The 18,408-nt window shown below is 45.9% G+C and overlaps 1 protein-coding gene across 1 annotated transcript in view; it reads left to right on the top strand.

Moving 5' to 3' along the window:
- Window positions 1-17,960, top strand: part of ATP2B4 (ATPase plasma membrane Ca2+ transporting 4) — a 99,880-nt gene extending 81,920 nt beyond the window's left edge. Inside the window, exons 18-22 of the mRNA XM_059996375.1 lie at window positions 1,319-1,530; window positions 2,530-2,637; window positions 4,621-4,797; window positions 8,507-8,614; window positions 13,429-17,960. Coding sequence (XP_059852358.1) covers window positions 1,319-1,530; window positions 2,530-2,637; window positions 4,621-4,797; window positions 8,507-8,614; window positions 13,429-13,743 — 920 coding nt within the window. The 3' untranslated portion in view covers window positions 13,744-17,960. The remainder of the gene's footprint in view (window positions 1-1,318; window positions 1,531-2,529; window positions 2,638-4,620; window positions 4,798-8,506; window positions 8,615-13,428) is intronic.
- Window positions 17,961-18,408: the final 448 nt, after the last annotated feature.

The following is an 18,408-nucleotide window of genomic DNA, read 5'->3' as shown; positions in this document are numbered from 1 at the left end:
TCATACAGAGTGAAGTAAGTCAGAAAGAGAAAGACAAATACCCTATGCTAACACATATATATGGAATCTAAGGGAAAAAAAATGTCATGAAGAACCTAGGGGTAAGACAGGAATAAAGAAGCAGACCTACTAGAGAATGGACTTGAGGATATGGGGAGGGGGAAGGGTAAGCTGTGACAAAGTGAGAGTGGCATGGACATATATACACTACCAAACGTAAGGTAGATAGCTAGTGGGAAGCAGCCGGATAGCACAGGGAGATCAGCTCGGTGCTTTGTGACCACCTAGAGGGGTGGGGTAGGAAGGGTGGGAGGGAGGGAGATGCAAGAGGGAAGAGATATGGGAACATATGTATATGTATAACTGATTCACTTTGTTATAAAGCAGAAACTAACACACCATTGTAAAGCAATTATACTCCAATAAAGATGATAAAAAAAAAAAGAATCTCCAAAGGGTGGCTTTATGTTACCTTTTTCTTAGATCATAAAACTGAAGCTTAAGTCACATATTGAGTAAATAGTGGCACGAAGATTCAGACCTATGTCTGCCAGACTCTCGTGCACATAGTTCTACCACAATGCAGCACTACGAGAAGGCAAATAGTGATGGAGCAAGCTGAGAGAGAGGGTCAGAAATGTTGAGGGAGTTCCCTGGTGGTCCAGTGGGTAAAAATCCGCCTTCTAATACAGGGGGCACGGGTTCGATCCCTGGTCGGGGAACTAGGATCCCACATGTTACATGGCACAGCCAAAAATATTTAAAAAGGGGGCTTCCCTGGTGGCACAGTGGTGAAGAATCTGCCTGCCAATGCAGGGGACACGGGTTCGAGCCCTGGTCCAAGAAGATCCCACATGCCGCAGAGCACCTAAGCCCATGTGCCACAACTACTGAGCCTGTGCTCTTAGCCCGCGAGCCACAACTACTGAGCCCATGCGCCACAACTACTGAAGCCCGCGTGCCTAGAACGTGTATTCCGCAACAAGAGAAGCCACCACAATGAGAAGCCCATAGACCACAATGAAACGTAGCCCCTGCTCAATGCAACTAGAGAAGGCCCAGGCACAACAACAGAGACCCAACACAGCCAAAAATAAATAAATAAATAAATAAAATTTATTTTAAAAAAAAAAAAAAGTGATGTTGAGACCAGAACTAACACTGAAAATATTTGATGACTGTTGTGGTTCGGATACTGACCAGTTAGAATGGACACCAGTCATAAGCAACCAGTGAGGCCATACTCAAGTGTTCTGACTCAACCTGAACCCTCCTTGAGAGCATACTTATCCTCCGATGCATCCCTTCTCCCAACTAGGTGAGAAGTTCTTTGACATTGATAGTGGGAGGAGAGCACCTCTGCATTCACCACCCAGCCAACACTACACCATTATTTTCAACACCTTCGTGCTGATGCAGCTCTTCAATGAAATCAACTCCCGCAAGATCCATGGAGAGAGGAATGTCTTTTCGGGCATCTTCCGCAACCTCATCTTCTGCTCTGTGGTCTTGGGCACATTCGTCAGCCAGGTGGGATTCTAGCTGGAGCTGGGATAGGAGGTCTGGGACGATAAAGGCCAGAAGCTGGGGGCCAGGATTCCCTGAGCACCCGGGGAAAGGAGTGAGGGAGTGATGGGGACTCAGGCTGTGGGTTGAACACTTTGGGGTTCCCAAATGCTTCCGTTTGCTCATTGCTCTAGAATTGGATCCTGCTGTGTCAAGTGCTCCAGTGCAAGGCAGCATGTTGGTAGCGAATAAAATAAAATTAGTGGAATCCTTTCCTTATCTTTCTAAAACACAGCAATTTCACATAGTGACCAGGAGGAAGATCACTGTCTTCTAACCCCTTTCCATGCCTCCTGCCAGCATACTTGAAATGTGCATGCAAGTGCTATATGGGATCTCTCCCTGTCCCTCCTTGCCCCTTTGTTCAGAAAGGGCTCATGGTAGAAAATGGTATGCAATTCAGAGAAAAAGAGAAGACATGGAATGCTGCCATATGTAGTTGACAGATAAGCCTGACGTGGGCTCCTTCTGTGGGAAGTGGGGTCAAGGGCATGGCTGACCTGGTGGTAAAAGGATTGAGCCCCTTCCTTCTTGCCCCAGTCAGAGGTACACTAAGACATCTGCCAATACAAGAGATTAGGAGCCTGCCCTGTAACAAAAGAGCTCCTGCCTCACTCTTATTTGTCCCGCTCCTAAATTCCTCTTCTCCATCACTGTGCCTTCTCTTTGTCACCTACTGGCTTTAGTCACAAGAAGCCTCCAGCTACCCTTGCTCCCCCAGCCTTTGCATTAATAGTGTTCATAGTAGCTGTATCTGTCTCCCCATCAGAGTGCTCTGTAAAGACTGTGTCTGTCTTCCCTTCTCCCCACCTGGATCTCTCCTTTCTCCTTCCCCAACAAGCAGATCAGGGTACACACCACAGGGACCCTGGGGTAGGGGGCTGACGTGGCTTTGATGGCCTTGACTGGAGGGCTGGCTACCTGTTACCTCCCAATGATGGGCTGCCTCTTTCTCTGTTCTAGATTATCATTGTGGAATTTGGGGGGAAACCCTTCAGCTGTACGAACCTCACCCTGTCCCAGTGGTTCTGGTGTCTCTTCATCGGTTTTGGAGAATTGCTGTGGGGCCAGGTGAGTACGGGCTCACCCTCCCCGTGCAGTCACATGGCCGGCAGACACCGCCCCCCCACCAGATGAGATGGAACGAGCAACTGTGGAGACGCCCAGCTCCTCGCCTTCATATCCTTCCCTCTTCTCTCTACCACCAGGTTTTCAAGTTCTTTCCATCTTGTAGGAACCCAAAGCAGAATGATCTGTGCCCACCACTTCAGAGGCTTCTGATCTCTTCTCTAATCATGCCTGGAGACAGACAAATCCCTTAGCTTCTCTGAGACGGAAGTGGAAATTTTCAATGGAATTTTGCTAAAAAAAAAAATTAAGGGTCTTAGAAGTAGAAGAGTTTGCAAAGCATATGTCTTCAATGAAGCCGCAGTCTGGCCGTGAGCTGCTGTGCTGTCATAATGTAGGGCTCCCTTGCCTCTTCTGTTTCTCACCATTGCCTTATCCAGGATGGGTGCCTGACTGTCATCTAAGATAAATCCAGACTCACAACGTCTCTAGAGAAGCAGTATAGCGTATGGTTCAAAGCACAGACTTTGGAACCGACCATCTAGGTTTGAATCCTGGTTCTTCTTTTTACAAGCTGCATCATAGTGAGCAAGTTTATTAGCAACTCTGCCTCAGTTTCCTCAACTCCGGATAACAGGATCATTGTGAATCATTGTTAATCAGCAAATCAGTTTCAATACAGAAATGACTTAGAACAATGTCTAGTACCCTGTAAGTACTCAATAAATGTTAGCTATTAATATTATAATAATATAATCAGGTTTGATAAGAGTTTCATTCCTTCCCTAATACCACTTTGCGAGTCCCTCTCATCCTCAGCTCTGGCCTGGCCTTTACCTCTGCTTGCAGACCCCAGGTCTCTACTGATTGGTGCCCAGCCACCTGGGTAATGGAGGCTTTGCTCTAACTGGCCCCAAAGATCCCTCCCTAGGGCTGCAGGCTTTCCCCCATAGACCTGCTAGTTGTTTCTTTCATAGCTCCTAGATGCCTCCCTGATTAATCCCTATCCCCGTTCCTAACACAAGTCCTTCCACCCTGCTCTGTTTGCTGAAGTTATTTACCAGTGGGTCCCTAAAGCGCTTCTACACTGGGGCGGAGCTTGATGATTTCACGTACTGTTTGAAACTCTCACCTGGGTCTAGTCTCACATGTGGCCATGTGGCCTTGAGGCCAGGTAACAACAGCCTTCCTTCTGTATCACAACAGCTCCTTCTAACACCTAAAAGCAGAACGTGGACATTCTTTCCACTTCAAACACTTGACTCCATGTTGGACTGCTCACACAGTCCCCCTTTCCCAGCTGAGCCCTTGTCTTATTTGTAAAGGAGAACTGACTGACAGCTTATAGAGTGATTTATTTTGAATTGCAAGCCCCAGCCTACCGCTCCATGTCTTCTGATAATACTCATATGTCCCTTCTATGGGCTATCCCGCCCAGTTCCTCACCCCAAGCCCAAGAAAACTTTTAGTATCCTCTCACTATAGTTTTATAGAAGAGGAATTACTTAGCATATGGTAACTAAGAAGAGGGTCATTCCCCTCCAACACCCTTCTTTTCCCCTTGCCCATACACATACATTTTGACCATCCTGTCTCCAGACTTGTTTTCTCCCAGGTCCTTGTCTCTGTCTCTTCCTACTGTGTATCATGCATTATGGTTCTACTTCCTTTAAGAGACAGATGGCAAAATGCAAAGAAAGAACTGAGACAGGAGGAAGAGAATGAAGTATATAACAAGGCAGATGGCTGGTCAAATACTAGAATATAAGTTCTCCTTTGTACGTCCACAAGTATAGAAAATCTTCCTGAGGGCCTGACAGCTGGTAGGCACTTGGCAAACGCTTGCCTGAATGGGTTGGCACTTTTCCCAGCGGGAAGGTTTATAGGGCAAAGAGTGACCTACCCAAGGGCCTGACCCATAAAGTTGAGAGACAGCTCTTCTTGCCCTGATTCTGGTGTCTACCCTTTTGCTGCACCTGTTCTCAGGTTATCTCCACAATACCTACCCAATCCCTGAAGTTCCTAAAGGAGGCTGGGCATGGCACCACCAAAGAGGAGATCACCAAGGATGCTGAGGGGCTGGACGAGATTGACCATGCAGAGATGGAGCTGCGCCGAGGCCAGATCCTCTGGTTCCGGGGCCTGAACCGTATCCAGACTCAGGTACTGTGATAGTGGCCTGTCCTCGCCCTGGGAGAAGGAATCTCCCCCATCTTTCTTAGGAGGTGTTGGGAGGGCAGCAGTTCTTGCTGGCCAACGTCTCTCCCCTTCCTAAGGCCCTCTCACTGGAGGGCAGCCCGAGCTCCCTTGCTTCAGGACAGACAGGCAGAGGCAGTGGTATGGGCTCCTCTGAGAGGAGAGTGATCATGGGGGGCCGAGAACACGGGACACTAACTGCTAGCATCATCCTCTAGCTTTAGGTTCATCTGAAGCCCACTTCCCACCCTCTGTCGGGTGGGCCATCTTCCCACATAAGGTCTCTTGTAAGCGCTAGGCCTAACCTCAGGGTGGGAAATGTTCAGAGTCTTTCCTGACCCTGCAGAGGGTAGGATTTAGACAATATCTCTATGCCAGCATCCCCAGCAGACATTTACTGTATATCCTCAAGCTGCTATTAGGGGAATGTAGATGTTATCTGGATTGATCTTTGTAAAAGAAACTCGCTCTCTTATGTCTTCCCCACTCAAAATTTAAGGCCATGATGGGGAATCTGATGGCTAAGTGTATATAAATGAAAATAGTGTCTCAGTGCCTGAGTATCTTTTACAGGATTCAGACTTGCTTCCCAGAAAGCAAGAAGCTATAATTTCTTCAAACCTTTTCCCTTCCTGCAATTTCTAAAATGGGATAGAAGCTGCTCCTGCTGCTATTAAGTCCCCTCCTATAGCCCTACAGTAACTTTTTTCCCCCACTTCCCGTGCAGCAACTGTAACTACCTTCTCCTGGGTAAATGGGCTGGTCTAGACATTGATAATCCTATCACTTTCCCTGTTCTTACCCCACATACCTCTATTGTGTTAGTCCTGAGATTTCCCATCTCAAGAAATTGTAAATCCCCAAGTTCTCAAAGGTGTTCACCAGAGAACAGGCCTGTCCCTCTTTGCTAATTGGCTAGAGATCCCAGAAGTAAATTTCACTCTCTGAAATTAGCCTTGCAGATGGTTTCAAAAGCTCCCTAGTGGAGCCCACCACTTCCTAGGGAAGAGGTGAAATGAAAAGTCTAAGCTAAATACAATAGTCCCTCGCTTATCCGTGGCTTTGCTTTCCTTGGTTTTAGTTACCCGTGGTCAACCACAGTCTGAAAGTATTAAATGAAAAATTCCAGAAATAAATAACTCATAAGTTTTAAATTGCATGCCGTTCTGAGTAGCTGATGAAATCTCACACCCCCCACTCTGTCCTGCCCTGGACATAAGTCATCCCATTGCCTATCACATCCTCGCTGTATAAGCTACCCACCCATTACTCTAGGAGAAAACATAGTATATACAGGGCTCAGCACTATCTGCAGCTTCAAGCATCCACTGCGGGTCTTGGAACGTATCCCCCACGGATAAGGGAGGACTACTGTAGCAGCTGGGCATTGGTCTCCTATAGACAAAACAACAGATGCAAATGGGAAAGCAGGGCTAGGGAGGGAAGCACACTGGGGCTCCTCTTGAGTTCCCCTTCCCGGAGAGGGAAATCCACATGGGACCCGCAAACACTACCTCAGCATGTCCAGAGTTTCCACACGCACCCCACCCTCCAGGCTGCCAAGTCCATCACAAGCAAGGGCCTCACGTGCCCAGAGAACTTGGCATCTTTGGCTCATGTCTCTAAGGCCTCGGTGCTTCCCTGTAGGTCTGCTCTTTTCAGAATAACCTGTCTGCTTTTCTTCCCTTCAGGATCGTCTGCCTCCTCTTCTACTATGTAATTTTTTTCCTAGCCAGAATGCCCTCGTTCCAGTGTCTCCTGGCTCCTTCCCAGTCTTCTCTCCCGGGGCTGAGATTCATGGATCTTCCTTCCCCTCCACTACCAATTTCCATTCCCTCGACTATATACCTCTCTGGTTTCGCTGTCTACATAGCTTTAGGTATACTACCTTTCTCTGTTGGAGCAAAAGGCAGTTGGACCAGAATGACGTTAAAGCCTAAACTTAGGCAGCAAAGGCAACCTGTTAAAGATGCCATGATGAGCATATCTATGCCATCCCACCTGACTCCATAAGCAGATGACTGTGCTAACCTGCATCCTGGATCCTAAAGCTCTCTCCTGGCATCAGCTCTTCACCTCAGCTGGGTTCTAATGAAATTCCCTGCCATCCGATTGTTGTTCCTTGTTGTCATTCTTGCAACACTTATGGGTGGGAAGTGTTGCCAGGCTATTGTCCCATCCTGGTCCCTTTAGCTTTGGGAGAGCTAGAAGCACTAGAAAGCAGAAGATTGGGAAACTTGAGGTCTAGAATCTTGGGAAGGTAAATCTGGGGGCCAGTTTCATTGTGGAGGTTGGGACCTTGTGACCCTAATAAGCACTGAGGAAGGTGACTCTCCAGCCCCTTCTTCCGTGTGGCTGGACCCTCCCCACATGCAGACCTTTTCCTCTTACAGCATCAGGCTCCTCGGTCCCCTGGAACTGAAAACCGTATCATGTGATGAAGAGTGGTATTTTAGCTCAAACTTGGTCTGAGTCCAGAAACTAACCCTAAACATTTCATGGCTTCTCAGGAAGCTTTATAAGTAAGAACAACTGTCTGACTCACAAGGTACCTGCTTTCCCACCTTCTCACCTGGGGAAGTAAAGTTAGATGAGTGAAATCAGCACCTTTCCTACATCCCTGGTCAGCTGGTCCTTGGTCAGGCAGAGGTCAGGGATGAAGATGGTAGGTTTGACTGAGGCCCTAGATCAAGACCGCTGTTGGAAAACAAATGGCATTCATTGCCTCAGTCTCTGAGGAGTAGCACACTGAAAACCAGAGACAACTTGTATGGGGCTAGACTTGCAGCTGCTGCCACCACCGCCAGCCAACTCTTCCTCCCCCCACCCCGTCTAACTGCTGAGTTCTCATCTGCACTTGTGCCAGCCTCTCAGGATCTCCAGTGCGCGAATGCTGCCAGTGGCATTCTCTCCACAGAGCCTGGCCACTGGGTTCCTGAGCTCCACTTTCAGGGGCCTTATCCACTTCTGCCCAAGGACAGGGAGTCTCAGAGAAGAACCCAGAAGAGGGTGAGCCCAGCAACTCATGGTCCAGGAGCCTTTCCACCATGGCACCTGTGTGCCATGTGTGCCACCTGTGTGCCATGGCATCTGTGGATTACTACACGCCTCTGTTTAAACACATGAGTTGTTTTCCTGGAAAATCTGCAAAAACAGGTAGTCAATTTAATTGGTTTAGAGGTTCCTGAGCCTCAAAATTCAGTAATATATACACTTTGCCTACTATCTTAAATTGCATGCCTTATTTTTTTAAGAGTGCAGGTCAAAAAAAAAAAAGAAAGTACAGGTCAGAGCATAAGACAGTGAATAAGCTGTCACTCTCTGTCAGGAATCATGAGTGGGAAAGTCCATTTAAATTTTTAGATACTTTTGGATACCAGCACACCTAAAATATCCATCGTAGGCTAAAAGGGAAGAGAAGACTGGATTCTGGCTGGGTATTTAGACTCCATGGCAAACTGTTCCTTAAATGAAGTGTGATGTGCAATTAATGTTTTTCCCCCTTCTCTTCACCATTGTCTTGTGTGTAAGGGACTCTCTCTCTTGCTTTCCGTCTCCTGTCCCTTTTTCCCAGCTCTTTCCAACCCCTCCCTAACCCTCTTGGACCCTCCCTTCCTCTTTCTTCACTTCTTTCTGACTGTGGAGCAAAGCTGTCTCACTTTCTGATTCTTTGCAGATCGACGTAATTAACACATTCCAGACGGGAGCCTCTTTTAAGGGAGTCCTAAAGCGCCAGACCATGGGTCAACACCTTGATGTAAAACATGTTCCTAGCTCATCCTATGTAACAGTTGCACCAGTCAAATCTCCCCCCACCACTTCTGTTGCTGCTGCTGTTTCATCTCCTACTCTGGGCAGTGAGTGATAGTCTATTATGATGCATGATTTGCTAAAATGACCACAAGAGAGCACGTAGCATTCACTTTAACCAGCTGTGGTTATCTTTTCCTTTTGGTTTTTCCCTTTGATCTTTGACTTAAGGGAAGAAAAGCGGGGCAAAAATTCCACTCCAAAACCGGGCTGTGTGCCATTTTATTTAATTTTATTTTATTTTTTTATGTTGAAAAGCTCTTAAAACCGTAACCATTTTAAAGACAGTAATCCTGTGTTCTGATTGTTCCTCTGCATTGCCTGGTCCTTCCTTGAGTTTTGTTTGTTTGTTTGTTTTACTTTACTTTGTTTGTTGCTGTGTTTGAATATGTTGTTCTCTTCTCTCCTTCTGCTCCTTTGAGTCTCAACTCTGTCTCCTAAGGTTAGGGGTAAGGGTAAGCCGAATGAAGACTCAGGAAGTCTTTTGTTTTCTTTTAGGAATTTCCGAAGAGCAAACTTTTTTTTTTCCCTTCTCCTTTCCTCTAGTTTGTTTTACTTATAGCCAGCACTTCATATCTTATTTTGCATGTAAAGTTTGAGGAACCCCTTTCTCAGCCAGCCTATTAGCCGGAAAGCTGTGAAGGCTCAACCTAAGATCTGGTGGATTATTGGTAGATTATTGGATTCTTGCTAATGCTTATGCCTTCCTATTCCTGATCTTTTTACCTTCCCCAAGTGGGACACAGAGAGGAAATGGAAGGCTCTTTGCTGATAATGCTATTAAGGTATTTGGTGGGGAAGGAGTCTCTCTGTGTTAAGTATACTCTGGGCTTCAAATATCTGAGTGTTTGAGTCTGTTTCTTCCTCCCCCACTCCCGTAACCCTGGGATGGGGGATAAAGAAAAAACAATTGCACTATCTGTGGTTCACTTGACTGTGAGTGTGTAGGTTGATCAGACTTAGCTTATCTGTTGTCTTTCTAGCCAACTCTAAGTGTTCTCGTGTGAGAGATGAGGGGCAGGGGGAGAGGAGGTTTATATAGAGGCATATTCTTTTTCTTTTTTTTTTTTTTGCGGTACGCGGGCCTCTCACTGTTGTGGCCTCTCCCGTTGCGGAGCACAGGCTCCGGACGCGCAGGCTCGGCGGCCATGGCTCACGGGCCCAGCCGCTCCGCAGCATGTGGGATCTTCCCGGACTGGGGCACGAACCCGTGTCCCCTGCATCGGCAGGCAGACTCTCAACCAGTGCGCCACCATGGAAGCCCTAGAGGCATATTCTTTAGGCTCAAAGGCAGTCAAAGAACTATGTAAGTCTTACCCTACAGATATGCAAGAGCCTCTCATTCTAGTCCTTCCATATTCCTCTCATTTCCTTTTTTCTTCTAGTTTTGTCGTGTCCTTCTAACTAGTTACTGTTCTTTCTTAAATCATGCCTCTCTGTTAGAAGGAGTAGTGTCAGCTGCCCTGGTAATTTGAAGGTAGAAGGAGACTAAGGAAAAGACAGAGCCCACTGGGCTCATGTAGTAGAATTGCTGGTGGAGGATATGGTGCAAACCCTCAAAGGCTAGAAACTCAGGAGAGTCAGGCCTCACCTGCTCTTTCTCCAGCTGTGCCTTCCTATTGGAGGGCCTAGAAGTTATAGTCATGCATTTTAAAACCCATTTCCCATTCCAGAGTTCCAAATGAATTCATTTATTTTTCTAACCTTCAAGTAGATAAACCTCTAAGATTTCTCTCTGTAAGAAGGTCCTAATCCCTTCTCTGCCCCTGGTTTCTGACAAAGGAGCAGAAACCTACAGAATACCAGCTGAGGAAATGGAGTCTTCATCTGTCCATTCATTGGGCTCCAGAGAGTGGCCCTTAGTGCTCATACCTAACCTAAGGTCCAGCCTGGTTTGGGCTTCTGAGCCATGAGAAAGTGTTGTCCTTCAGTCATCCGCTTTCACCTGTAGGATAGGGGCCACAGAAGAGACATTTCCCAGAGACTTTGAGAGATGATGACTGGGGAAGGAAGGGTTGATTGACTGAGTGGAGAGGACCTGAAGCTTTCACAGCACCCACCTCACTATCTGTGTCTTATTCCCCATACACTGCTCATGCACCAGGCACCATGCATCCAGAAAGGAAGATGCCACCACTCGGGGTGGATTGGTGATGATGTAGCTGTGTGATTGTTCATCGGCACGCACTATATAGTCTCTGAGGCCAGTGCTGGAGTTGAGGAGCATTCTGGCACAGCCCCACCCTTCTCTCCACCTGCCAGGCCACAAGATGGTGCTCCCTAGCTCTCCGACTCCTCTTGTCTTGAGCTTCCCTTACAGGTGGCTGCTTTCCCTTTAGATTCCAGAAGTCCTGTTATCTAGCTGGATGACTGTTCCTTGCTCCCGCAAAAAAGAAATTGTCCCTATCTTTTCCATCTACCCATCCCCAATTCACTCTGATCTCCCTTATTGTTTACCTGTAACAGTGATTGATCACCCCAACAGGTGAGAGGAAAAGCCAGCAAACAGGGATCCAGACCCCCATTCCAACTCCTATTTTTAAAAATCTGTTTTCTAGATAGGACTTCACATATCATTATTTCAACAAAGTATTCAATTGCTTCAAAAAAAATAGAAGCAGGAAGTTTGGAAATCAGTGATATTGAAGATGATCAACTCATGGTATAAAGGTACCTGTTCTCCTGTAGCACTTGTTAGAAATGCTGAGATCTGAAGAGTGAGTGAAAAGTGTGGGCTATATTATCACTCCTACAGGGGGTGGTATGGCTTTGAGCCCATTTCTTGACTAGGGCCAGGGGAGAAGGCATTGGGTTTGGGCTCACTTAATCCAAGTTGCCTTGCTCTAAGATGTTTGGCATAGATCCATTAAAACTTGGGATTTCCTGAAAGCCAGATGGAACCTTTATTCCATCTGATCTCACCTGAAGATAGAAAAGTAGGTCCTAACGTTCTGTGCAGCATGGTGAATGTGTGCCCAGGTTCCTTGATTCTTCTTGGCTGAAGCGTTGAGCGGATTCCATTGAGTGACAGAGTCCTTTGCCTTCTGAGCTCTGAGCACCCTCCATCCTGGGTGAGTCTGCCAGTCTGTTGTGGAGTGAGGCAAGGTAAGGAAAGCCTTAGCCAGCAGAGACACAACTTTAATGAACCTTCTTTGTGCATTACTTTTGTAGGTTCTCTACAGTGATAGGAAACACTGAGACAAGCAATCCAACCAGTTTATTTGCCTGCCTCTTTGGGTGCTCTGATGTCTCCACATTCTTGCCTCTTTTCCAGGAACATATTCTTTGCTTAAAGAGCAGAGTAACGAAAGATGTGCCCTACCCCAACCCTCATCATTTCTCCTTATCCCCCTCCCCACCTCAACAGTTTCTCCTGCATTACTTCCATTTCTTTTCTGAGGAAAGAACTTTGGGACAAGACTAGGATCACCCACCTCCCAACAACTAAAACTGTCCTAGGACCACTTTCTTTTCCCCTGGCCTCTCTCTCCAAACTCTCAGGATCCAACCTTCTCCCCTCCTCCAATTCTACCAACCCAAGTTGCAAAGCATACCTCAGCGAGGCCCCCAGTTCAGAAAAGGAGCTGCTCCCTGTGGATAAGGTGAAGGCTGGGCCCAGGGATCAATTATTGTCAATTTTTCCTCTTCTCTAAACTGAATCCCTTCCTTTGTTGTGCAGTAGAACAAAGACTTTGACACTTATAGGGCAGTGCATTTCCCTTTGCCCAGTCAAACTGCAAATTGTTTCCTTTCCCCCATCCTCTTGGTCCCCCCCATCAGAAAAGCCTCTTGTTTGTAGCACTGCCTCCTGGATGGGGTGTTTTCTGTCCTGGTCCCATCCTTTCCCTTCTCTACATAAGATCACATTCCTCTTCATAATTTACAAACAGCTGGAGAAAGCTGCACGACTGGGCACAGCTGCTGTGTGTCAGAGACATGGCCATGCGTGTCCGGCCTCATCTGAGCTGAGAGAGCGGGCCTTCTGTCAGCGTCAGGGGGAGGCATCTTTTGATGCCTGTATTCATTCACCTCTTCCAGGGGAGGGACTGAAGGAATGGAGTTCTACTTTCTTTGGGGGAAGAGGACATGGTGGAGGCTGTGGACTATATATATATATGCATGTTTCCTGACTGAAAGAGCAATTACTAATTGGAGAGTATAAGAGTTTTCATTTCTTGCATGCTGCTGACACAAATGAAGATTGGTTTGTCTGCCTTGCTGAATGGTATTCATGGTCACTTATCACCCAAAGTGTATTGCGTGCGAATTGATATGTGTTTGGCTCTTTGAGGGTTTTAAACAGATAACTAAACTTCAGTGTGTAATTTTCCATTCCACATTCACAAAATGTTTGGCTTCAGCACAAAAATCCACATGTCTAAATTATATTTTAAGTTCAGCTATTAATTTGCACCTAGTTCCAACGTCCTTGCCCTCCATCCAAAAGAACTAATGAATCGTTTTGTTTCCTGTTTCATTTTAAGAGTGGATTGTTTGGGAATGCTAACTTTGCTTTGGGTTTTCTGCTTTGTTTTTATGCAGCTTTTGAAATATTCCAGTTGTTTGCCATTACTCACTCTCCCCACCCCACCTCAATGCTTGAAATTTGAGCCACCTGATGTTTCTAGTGTTTCATGATCTCCTCTCATATATTTGGTTTTGGTTGTTGAGCAGTAGTGTCTTGTAGTTTGGGTCTTGTTTCTGTCCTCAAACCCCCCAGTTCCTTGTTCTACTAACCAATTCTTGCCTCCGTATTTTCTCATCCTCCTTTTCCTTCCCCTGGTGTAGATCAAAGTGGTCAAAGCATTCCATAGTTCCCTCCATGAAAGCATTCAGAAACCCAAGAACCAAAACTCCATCCACAACTTCATGACCCACCCTGAATTCGCCATAGATGAGGAGGGGCCACGAACACCACTCCTGGATGAGCAAGAAGAGGAAACTTTTGAAAAGGTCTCTAAGCCTGGGACTAGGATGCTCCCGTCGGATGGTGAGGTCACTCCACAAGCCAACAAAAACAACAATGCGGTGGATTGCTGCCAAGTGCAAATTGTTGCCTGCCACTCAGACAGCCCTCTACACAGCCTGGAGACATCAGTTTGAACTTCATTCTCTGACTCCCATTCCTGCTTTCCCTATTTCCCTTTTCATCTGCCCCATCACTAAGGGGATGATGGGACTTTTCACTGTCATGTCAGCTGCTCCCAAGTATGTGTGAACCCCCACCTGGCCATGAAGAGGCAAGAGCACAGACCTACGAGGACTTCAGCTGAAACCTGAGTTGGGGTTTGTAGCAGGACCCAGTTAGACCCCAGGCAAGTAATGAATGATAGATCTATACTCCTTGCCTGTATCAGTTGTCATTTTTAAAGAAATGACAAGAATCCTTTTGGCATTGACCCCAACCTAAATTCTCACCAGTATTCATACCTGTGTCAGCCATCTCCTCACTTCTGGATTTTTACCCTATGAGTCTGTGCTGTTTACAGGCTCAGTTAAAAGTTCAGAGTGACAGATATCCTCAAATGAAATGTGTTGAGGTAAGAATGGAAGGTACAGAATCAGCCTATAGAGTGATTGTTTTAAAACAATTTTTCCATTTTGAAAACTTATACCTAAAGCCCTTTACCTCTTTCTGCCCTTCCAGTCAAGCCTCCCCATGGTCTCTTGGTCTTTTGTGACCATTGTCTTCCTTAGCTTCACTAATTTTTTTTTTTTTTAAGTTGTGATGATTAGAAAATGGAAAGGACATGGATGAGTTAAGTCGACTTTGACCATTCTCCCTTCTGGCCCCAGTGGAGCCCTTGATTTAGTTCTAGAGGCAGATAGTTTTCTTTGCTAACAGGGTCCTTTGGAAGCAATTGAGAGCTGGTAAAAATATATTCCTGTTGTTGCCAGGTTATCTGCTTCTAAACTGCCATGTTGTCAGGTGTGTGTGCTTTCTAAGCGCCAGGGAGATCAGCATTGACGTGAAGCTTGCATATATGCGGTTTGTAGTTTTTACCTGAAGCCTGAGCTTTCTCCTCTTCCTAAAGTGGGGGCAAAGGAATGAATTAAGAATGACCTTGCCTCCTAACTGGACTTGGAAAACAGACCATCAAAGTCAACTCGGTGGAGTCCTCCTCGGGGTGACCACTACTGCTTTCAAAGCCATCCACCAAGGCTCTTCCAGGGCAGGACCTGATTGTTGGGACAGTGAGTATTGAGAAGCCTTGGGAGAGGCCAAAGTTCCATTCCAGCAGCATCTGAGCAAACCTTCCTCTCAGAAACCAGAAACCTTGAGCTTAGGTGGCTGGGGAGCAGCTTTGACGTGCCCTTTAGTTTTTAATTCTACTCTTTGCCATGTCCGCCAACATCAGTCTCTGAAAAGACCCCAGCCTTTCTCAAATATTCTGATTTTGAAAACATGTATCCAAAGTGGGAGGCTTCATTGACGCTTTCCCGACTTAAAGGAGCAAAAGACCCACCCTGTAAAGCTCCCCTGCTTCCACCCTCCCTCTTGCACACCCCACTCAAGCCCCTTCCAGAATGTGCTCAGCACTGCACAGTTAAGCCCTGTGCCTTCTCTCCCTGAACACTGCCCAAAGCGTCCCCTTCCCACCTGTCTCTCAGGAGCTGGGGACTTGGCTAGGAGATTTGTTAAGTGTTCCTTAATGCAACAGGGTGGAGCCGCCTTTGCAGGATCTCCATTTCTATCCCTACCGTGCTGCTGTAAGCTCTTCCGTGTAGGGGTCAGCTCATGTCTGCCAATTCCCATCTCCCACTGGGTAAATGAAGCCTACCCCCTCTTTCTAGAGTGATGGGAGTAGGGAGAAGGGGCTTGAGGCTGTTAGGAGCTGCCGAATTTCCATTTGGGAGTCAGGTGACCCGAACCTCTCCTCTCCGGCCTTTTCTTCTGGATCCCTCCTCCCTCACCCTTTCACCTGAGCTGCCCTAGGAAAGAAGAATAAAGAAACAGTATCCCCTGCACATCCCTATTACTACATCAGCGACCAGATCTGATTTTGGTTTTGTAAAGGTTACACGTTTCAGTGATCTTTTCTCTGTCTTCAATACTAATGGGGGAAAAAATAGCTCACCCGAGGCGTTAGGTGTTCACATATATATTTATTAAGTACAGTGGAAGATTTAGTTCTGTCGAGTCTTTTTTATTACCTCAGATCAGTTTTTAAAACAAACTTTGGAGGCTATTTTATCATTCCTGCTCCCAAAAGACTCTCATGGTGCCTGACAGGTTACTTGTGAGGGCTTGTGTCTACTTGTTTAAAGTCAAAGGGGATTTTGTGTGTATTCTAGTTTCCATAGTAGGAGAGAAAATATAGAAATATTATGCAAAGAAATATAGTTTTCTTTAGATGAGAAACTGATATTTTTTGAGTCAGCCATATGTATTTTGTTTAAAGGATTTAAAATAAAGTGCTGTCATGTAACCCTGTGGAAGGGAGCACATAACCAGCTATTAGACATGGCAGGTGACTTATAGTATATTTGCAATTGGTTTTAAAACCAATGCACCAAACTTCCTTTCTCCAAACAGCCATCTTTATACTTAGGGGAAAAAAAATTTGTTGGGTTCTAGAATGTTTTTAATATAAATTTGTTGATATGGAATTAAGTTTAAGTATTTATGTGCATATATTTTTTATATAAATTTTTTTTCCTGTTCAGTTGCAGTGATCCAACTGGCAGTGAATAAATATGGCATAAGTTAATAAAGCTTTCCCCAAAAATGGTGCTTTGGATTTGAAAAGGGTCTGATGGGGAAAAGGGGGAAATATTATCCTAGATTCCTCTCTTGATAAACCTAGGAGAATGGGCAGTGGATTACGGATGGGAAGGAAGGCATCCAGGAAGAAGGGACAGCCAGCAGGAAATGAGTGTGCACCCCCATGGAAATGGGTACCAGGAACTAGTGGTCAGCATCAGGGACCTCAGATAGATTTATATTTCTTGAAGAACAGCTGGCAGAGTGGTACCCAAGACACTGGGCTGCAAGGATACTCTCTCTGATTTGGGGTTTGCCTTTTTTATGGTTCTTTTCACCTCCTGTTTCCCCTGGAGTTTTCCATTAGCGACTTTTTATGCAAGGATTTGATTTGAGACTTCCTTCCCTCCCCTAGAAAAGTTTCACGTGATATATTAGTTGGGAGGTAGAGCTCTAAGTGGAAAAATAAAGGCTGGTTCTAGCCTGGGTGACAGTCTTGACTAGATCCTTCCCACAGGTGCCCTCTGCCCTCTGAAATGACTCTCCATCTCTAAAGGTTGTAGAGAGACCACCGAGAAATCCCACCAGCACATGTGAGTTCTTTAGAGTTTGTGTTCCTTCTTCCCGTTGAGCTCCAGAGGGGGGAGTCTGCACACTTAAATCTGAGTGATGACCTTACTGCCAAACACCAGAGGGGTGTGGCAAGCTCACATGTGCCCTGAAACCTCTGAACACGTCACTTCCTTTCTTTCCTCCTTTCCCTGCCTAGTGATTGAAGCAGCCCATGATGTCATCACGAAGTGTGTACTTCCTCACTCTTCCTCACTCTCCGTATCTGAGGACCACCCCACTACTGTGGTGGGGGTGGGGCACTTATAAATGTCTGCTCTTCTTAAGCCATTCCAGGCTCTTCCTCAGAAAAGACCAGACACCCTTCCATTTAGCTCAGTGCTGTCCTTTGCCTTTCCAGCCCTGCTGTTGGGCCTGCTGTCCCCTTTCCTCCTGATTAGGAGAGATGGAGGGAAGTGAGCTCCCCATGACTGAATTGGCCTTTCGTACATATTTCTCCCCATATGTATATATGCCATATGTGAATATGCCATATATATGTGCCAACAAATCTATCTGTGTTGTTCTTTTCAAGTCAGCAGATAGGAATTTTGAGTTTCTTCTTTTTTTTTTTTTTTTTCAGTAACTAGTATAACAGGCACTGGTATTTTTATATAAAAGGAAAAAAAAACAAAACAAAAGATTGACTATTGTGATCTGCATGACATAAACAAACAAATGGTGATATCAAAGCAATGTGTACCCCAGCGTGTGTTGCCGTAATCTGCAGTTCAGCTAAACCGTGCACCCAATCTGTATTTGCATTTTGATATTATTTAAGCTCTCTGTACAATGTTTTGCATGTATTTATAGGGTTCTTAGAAAAAAATGCTATAAACTGGCAAATCTGAAATTCAAATATGTTGTTCCATTGAGAAAGGAAGACTAGAAGGGGAGTTTTAAAAGAAGGAAAAAGAAGGGTAATTTTTTTGGAACCAATAAAGCTGTTGCTGATGAGCAGAAACCAAACTGTTGCGCACTGAGAATAAAACCCATGCCCACTGGAGACTGTGCTGTGCTCAATGTGTATCCACTTTTGGGTAATGTCAATGGATGTCAAAGCTGAGAAGGGGTCTGCCACGGCTACATGGAGAGCTTACCTGTGCAAGCCCAGAGCTTAGCCTGTCATTGGACCCTGACATGCTTCTCTGCCAACGCTTGCCTCTGGTGACTCGCAGCCCTGGTTTCCAGTTTCATTCCCTTGGAGTACGAGCTTTGCTCTGCCCACCTTGGTTAGAATCCGCAGTCAGAGAACTGTGAAGCTGAAGCTTTTGAAGAAAGGATGAATTTGGAAGGATGAAAAAGAGTCAGGCTTGGCAGTCCTTTCTTTCTTTTCTTTGTTTTATTTTTTTGTTTTTAACAAAACGCCTATCGGGAAAATTAGTTTCCCGTATAGCAGCTATTCCCTATCTTTCTTCTGGGGTTCTCCAGTTCCCACCTTCCCAAAGGTTTTT

This window comes from Delphinus delphis, chromosome 1, assembly GCF_949987515.2.
Source record: "Delphinus delphis chromosome 1, mDelDel1.2, whole genome shotgun sequence".
In the NCBI taxonomy this organism is placed as follows: Eukaryota; Metazoa; Chordata; class Mammalia; order Artiodactyla; family Delphinidae; genus Delphinus; species Delphinus delphis.
This window is presented reverse-complemented; position numbering and strand designations above follow the sequence as displayed.